The sequence below is a fragment of the Sander lucioperca genome, chromosome 2, assembly GCF_008315115.2.
Source record: "Sander lucioperca isolate FBNREF2018 chromosome 2, SLUC_FBN_1.2, whole genome shotgun sequence".
Classification (NCBI taxonomy): domain Eukaryota; kingdom Metazoa; phylum Chordata; class Actinopteri; order Perciformes; family Percidae; genus Sander; species Sander lucioperca.
Genome location: NC_050174.1, coordinates 46541995 through 46547313, shown reverse-complemented (window position 1 = coordinate 46547313; position 5319 = coordinate 46541995). Strand labels below are relative to the sequence as shown.

The 5319-nt window shown below is 39.8% G+C and overlaps 1 protein-coding gene across 3 annotated transcripts in view; it reads left to right on the top strand.

Moving 5' to 3' along the window:
• The first annotated feature begins 1964 nt into the window (after positions 1–1964).
• The window catches only part of LOC116051657 (sarcoplasmic/endoplasmic reticulum calcium ATPase 2-like), a 29140-nt gene continuing 25785 nt past the window's right edge, over positions 1965–5319 (top strand). For all 3 annotated transcript variants that reach the window (XR_004105400.2, XM_031302194.2, XM_031302193.2), the window contains exons 1-3: positions 1965–2682; positions 3828–3845; positions 3939–4021. Coding sequence is in view for 2 of the 3 variants with exons in the window: in XM_031302194.2 (XP_031158054.1) it covers positions 2565–2682; positions 3828–3845; positions 3939–4021 (219 nt within the window). In the remaining variant the exon portion in view is untranslated. The remainder of the gene's footprint in view (positions 2683–3827; positions 3846–3938; positions 4022–5319) is intronic.

Genomic DNA, 5319 nt, shown 5'->3' with positions numbered 1-5319 from the left:
GATATGCTTTGATATTTAAGACGTTAGATATTTTGATTGTCTATGTATTTCAATTAAATGTATTTTATATAAATTTTGAGTCCTGTTTCATTATAATAGTCATCTAAAATGCAACTGTTAAATAATAACAAGACTTTTGCCCATCCATAAATTCCCAGTTATGATAAATATGTATTCACATATTTCAGTTTAAACAGAATGAGACAAACCTTAAATACCTGAAACTAATGCCTTATTGACTAATACTATAATAACAAAAGCATAATTTAGTCATAGAAAGCAAGTCAAAGACTTGATGATTAAGAGCATTATGTTTGCTTTCTTAAAATGTAGTATGAAATGTTATGTTGCCTTTATATCACATCATATATAACAAGACAGATACAGTTTAGTTAAGTAAGCCATTTAATTGTCCAACTGATATGCCTTTATTAATTATTTACCTGTAAATTAATGTGGAGCTGAACAAATTGTAGGTTCTGTGGAAGCCCATATCTGCCAATGTGATGGGGGAAAAAGATCCTGTACATCATTATAATCACAAACTTTCTCAAAATAATGACTTAGTATCTCAATATAACTTAATATCTCAAAATAATGAGATAGTATTATTAAACAATGACTTAGTATGAGTTAGTATCTCAGAATACGGAGAAGTTTTCTCAGAATATACTAAGTCATCATTTTGAGTTACTTAACTCATTATTTTGAGATGCTAACTCATTACTTTGGGAATTTTTTATTATTTTGAGAGAACTCATTTTGAGATACTTAGTCCTTATTTTGAAAAGGTTTTATAATGACTACATGGTCTTTTTTTAATCACATTGGCAGAAATGGGCTTCTATAAGTTCCTATACTAAAGTTTGATTACTTTTTTAGCAAGTAACCTGGCAAACATGTGGCACTCTGTCAACATGCATACTATGGTTTGAGTGCCTTGCGTTGTTCCCAACAAATGTTTTCATGGATGTTTCAGGATCCTGCCCTCCCTCCCACAGGAACTTAATCTGCTGTTGACAGCCTGTGTTAGTGGCTCTTGTGCCAAACTGACCAAGTGTGCATTGTAAAAGGCTGCTTGATGCAGTGCCATGTTGTTATTGTTACAGCACCTTGTGCTTCTCGGGGCCCTTTTAAGCTGTGTTAACAGATGATACACATGAGTCCCGTAAAACATCTGAATGATACCCCTAACTAAAGAACACAATGGGGGGCTGGGGTTGACCTAGTGACCTCACACCTCTGTAGCAAATTGGCTGCCTTTACGGTTGTTATACAGATGTAGTTGATTAATCAGGTATAGATTGGCTTTATTGATTGTGCCTGGTAAAGAACACTTTCTTATCTTGAGACACTGGTTTGTTACTTAAGGTGCCCCAGTTTTTGTCCTTTGTCCTGGCTACTGTAAATCTGTGGCCAATCTTTTTGTTCTCTATTAATGAGCATAAACCATTCTCGCAAAAGGCAAACCCAGCCCCTAGTCAAGTGTAAATGAGGTAGTTACACAATAAGACATGGGGCCTCTAATGAGATGCATGTAGTCTGAGGGAATTCGTAAAGTAGTCTGTGAATCTACAAAAGCAGGTATATACATACATACATACAGTAAGCCTACAATGTAAGCTTGCAACACCAACATGGCAAAAGCCTTCCTATGTGGGAGTAGTGGCAATGGTGGCTACTCGTGCAACTTGAATGATGCCCTACATGGGACATTCAAATTCAAGTAAGAAAGAAAAGGACGACAATCTGCGATATAGCACATATAACAGTAATAACATTCGCTATTTTTCATCACCAACATTAGTCAGATAACGGCAGTGTCCAGACATCTACGGTGAAGCCAACGGCTGCCAACTTTAAACACTAAAATGTATGCAAATTGACCCTAGCTTCCTGGTTTTCATACAACGGAAACCACAAGGGTTAAATGGGATACGCGGATATGTATTCCAGTAAGGCAGAATAGGGTGGGACATGCCATCGTACGAAAACGCCAATTCGCGTCTAGTTTGCTATTTCGTGTTCGTCTATCTGTGTTTTTTCATGTCTCCCTGGTTTTAACGTAGCTGACACTGTTCGTCCAATGATATTAGTCCACATGCCGCGCAGGGAAGAGGGGCAGCAGTGAGGCACTTTGATAAAACCAGACTGTCAGCACTGTGTGGAGCCACAGACAGCTGCGCAACGGTGAGGTACGGCACGGCAGCACAGAGAATTGGACCGGGTGAATGCAGTCCTTAACACAGGACACTGCTGCAGACCTTTCTTTTCCTTCCTTTTTCGGAGATAAGAGGACGCTCAAAATAATCTTCACCCAGACAGGGAAGAGGAATTTGGCTCACTACAACATTTTTTACGTAATTCGCGTGAAGAAAATCTTAAGAGGGCAGGGGGACACGTTAAACCGCGGTGAATAGCTAACAGCTACCCGAGTGTGAATGCACAGCTCTCAGTTGGCAAACTCCTTATACATTTGAAAGTATTTACAGTTTTAAATAGCCAAAAGTTACCATACGGCAGTATTTTTGTAAAGCTGTGTGGGAAGGAGCCGTCTGTCCGCCATGGAGAACGCTCACACGAAGAGTGTGGAAGAAGTTTACAGTCATTTCTGCGTCAATGAAAGCACAGGACTTTCCCTGGAAGAGGTGAAACGACAGAAGGAGAAATGGGGCCTAAACGGTACGGAAATTGAAACTGTAGACCACCACGCATGCCGCTGCTGTGAATGAGAAACTGTGCAAAAATGTCTTGTCATTGTAACATGGCCAGTGTGTGAGCACAGGAATTCAGGATATGGGGTAAAAGTCATCACCATCATCGGCCGGCCGGTGTACCCAGCTCCATATAGAAATTTGGCTGACGTCATCACTGGTGACCTCGAGGGTTTCCCGTCTCTTACAAAGTACCAAATTAATCATTACTTAGAGGGCATTGTAACATTGTTGAACACTGGGACATTGTTAGGTATGGTAACATTACTGTACATTGTATCAGCGTAACATTGTATCATGGTAACACTGTTGACTGTGATAACACTGGTAAACATAACTTCACTGTGACATTGTTGACAGTAGTTGTAAAATATGGTGACATTGTTGAACGCTTTGTCTTTGTCGAACATAGTAACCTTGTTGGATGTTCTTCAAAGCAGAACTGCAACACATCAGCCCATGTGCCGAGAGATCCGGCAGGCATTTGAACAGTGTCCACAGGATGACTGTAGCAACGTTATCCATCAAGTTAATCTCTCTTGTTCTAGGCTTAAACAGCTGTTTTATATTATTGTCACCCGGGAAGTCATGGAGGATATACTGCCTTTCCCTTAAATCACTTTGATCTTTACATTATTTTTTTCTTCCCCATTGTGTAATACAGATTAAGGGAGTGGATTTATATGCCACCGTTAGAAGTGTAAACCTGATATGTGAATATAGGAATCTTTCAAAGAAACATTAAATATTGCTAAATGATTGGTTCTCGTTGAAGAGTCAAAACTTGTAAGTATTTAATACGACATCTCCTCTCTCGTACAGTATGTATGACTAAATCATCAATATGTTAAGTGAAACTGTAAACATGCTGGTGGTTTCGACACCAACTTGTGTTTGTCTGAGATTTAGCTCTCTCAAGGTAGCACTTCTCCGTCTCACAGAACATACGTACTTACCTCCTCTTGTTGTATGAGTCAGTTCCCCATCGTGTGAAAGAGGAACGGCGTGTCTCCATCTGGCAAGTATTCATACACAACTTAACCTTCTTTTTCTTTTCTTTCTTGTCTGTTTCCTGTGCGGCTCCTGGACTCACTCCCACATCTCTACACACAGAGTTACCAGCAGAGATAGGTAAGCACTGCTGCACTGATAGTGTTACTGTCATTTCATGATAACAAGTTTCTGTGATGGATTGTTTTGTTTAATCGACTCTCTTTTCTGCAGGGAAATCTTTGTGGGAGCTTGTCCTTGAACAATTTGAAGATTTACTTGTTCGAATTCTTCTGCTGGCCGCATGCATATCTTTTGTAAGTATTTCACTACATTTTCTTGCACTTTGATGAAAGGCTGTCTTGTTTAGGTTGCTGCATTGATGAGTTATTTTTTATTCCCACTGTCACTCCCGTCTCTACTCTATAACCTGTACAGTAAGCGAGAGAGAGATAAGGGAATCTCAGGACAAGTCGCCACATCCTACAAATAGCTTTCCCTTTCCACCTCGAGCTGAAAGAGTGTTTACGTGAAGTAAAAATTGCAGATGGGATTATTATTAAGCCCTGTGTGTTGAATGGCAGGAGGGAAATGTATGCAGTGCATAGTGCTGAAGTGTGAACGTCTTCAGTTTGTTTAACCCGGCAGGGGTTACACTCGCATATTAGAGAGCTAAACAGCTGAGAAAGCTAGCGACCCATCTGAGGAATGGTGACAACAGCAGTAGTAGCATTGAGTTGCTATCACCATGTGCCAAGTAAGACATTTGAGTCGTCAAGCATGACTGCTGTGTAATGGCCTACCCCGGTCGTCTCCCATGGGCCTCTGACTTTGAGTGCTAGATAGATAAATGTTTAATAGTGGACTGCCATTATGTAATAGCATCATCAGCATGTGTCCAGGCCCTACTAAAGCTATATCAAATCAAACATTTCCATATAGTAGTAGCACCTTTTATTGTTGTGATGTCATGTAAGGCAAGGCTTCATTGAAGTGCTTTTTAAATTTTTTTTAAATATTTCTTTCACCAAATTCAAGCGAAAAGCGATTTTTTTTAATGGAAAAATTAACCCCCAAATTTCTATTTGTCTTTGGCATTGCGCTATACATGATTAATTTCTGCAATTAAAATTTTTTTTTTACGTTCTTTGAATTGATAGCACAGTTGATTAACAGATGGCTAAAGAACATTTTGATAAGTGAGGCCCCGTGTGTGTGTGTGTGCGTGTGTGTGTGCGTGTGTGCGCGCGTGTGTGTGTGTGAGAGCTGGTATGTAGTGTGTGCAGTGTCCAGTCAGGTGATACAGAGGTGTCAGTGTCTGCTGTCAGACAGGGGAACAGAGCACCACTCAGGACCAAATTTGGGCTCTCACCCCTCAGTGGGAGGGCTCTTATTGGACATACGAACGCACCCACCTCAACGTAGAATGAATCACTCCCATACTATATGTATGTATGATATGTATCGAGTTTTGAACCAAATTAAAATCAGAAAAAGTAAACCATTGTTAGTCAAAACTAAATCTCTGAACTAGTCCAAATTTGTCCCAAGTTCTGTTTGCATGGTTGATTTTTGTGTTGAGAGAAAAGGGTTTGCTGCTTCTTTTTAAAAAATG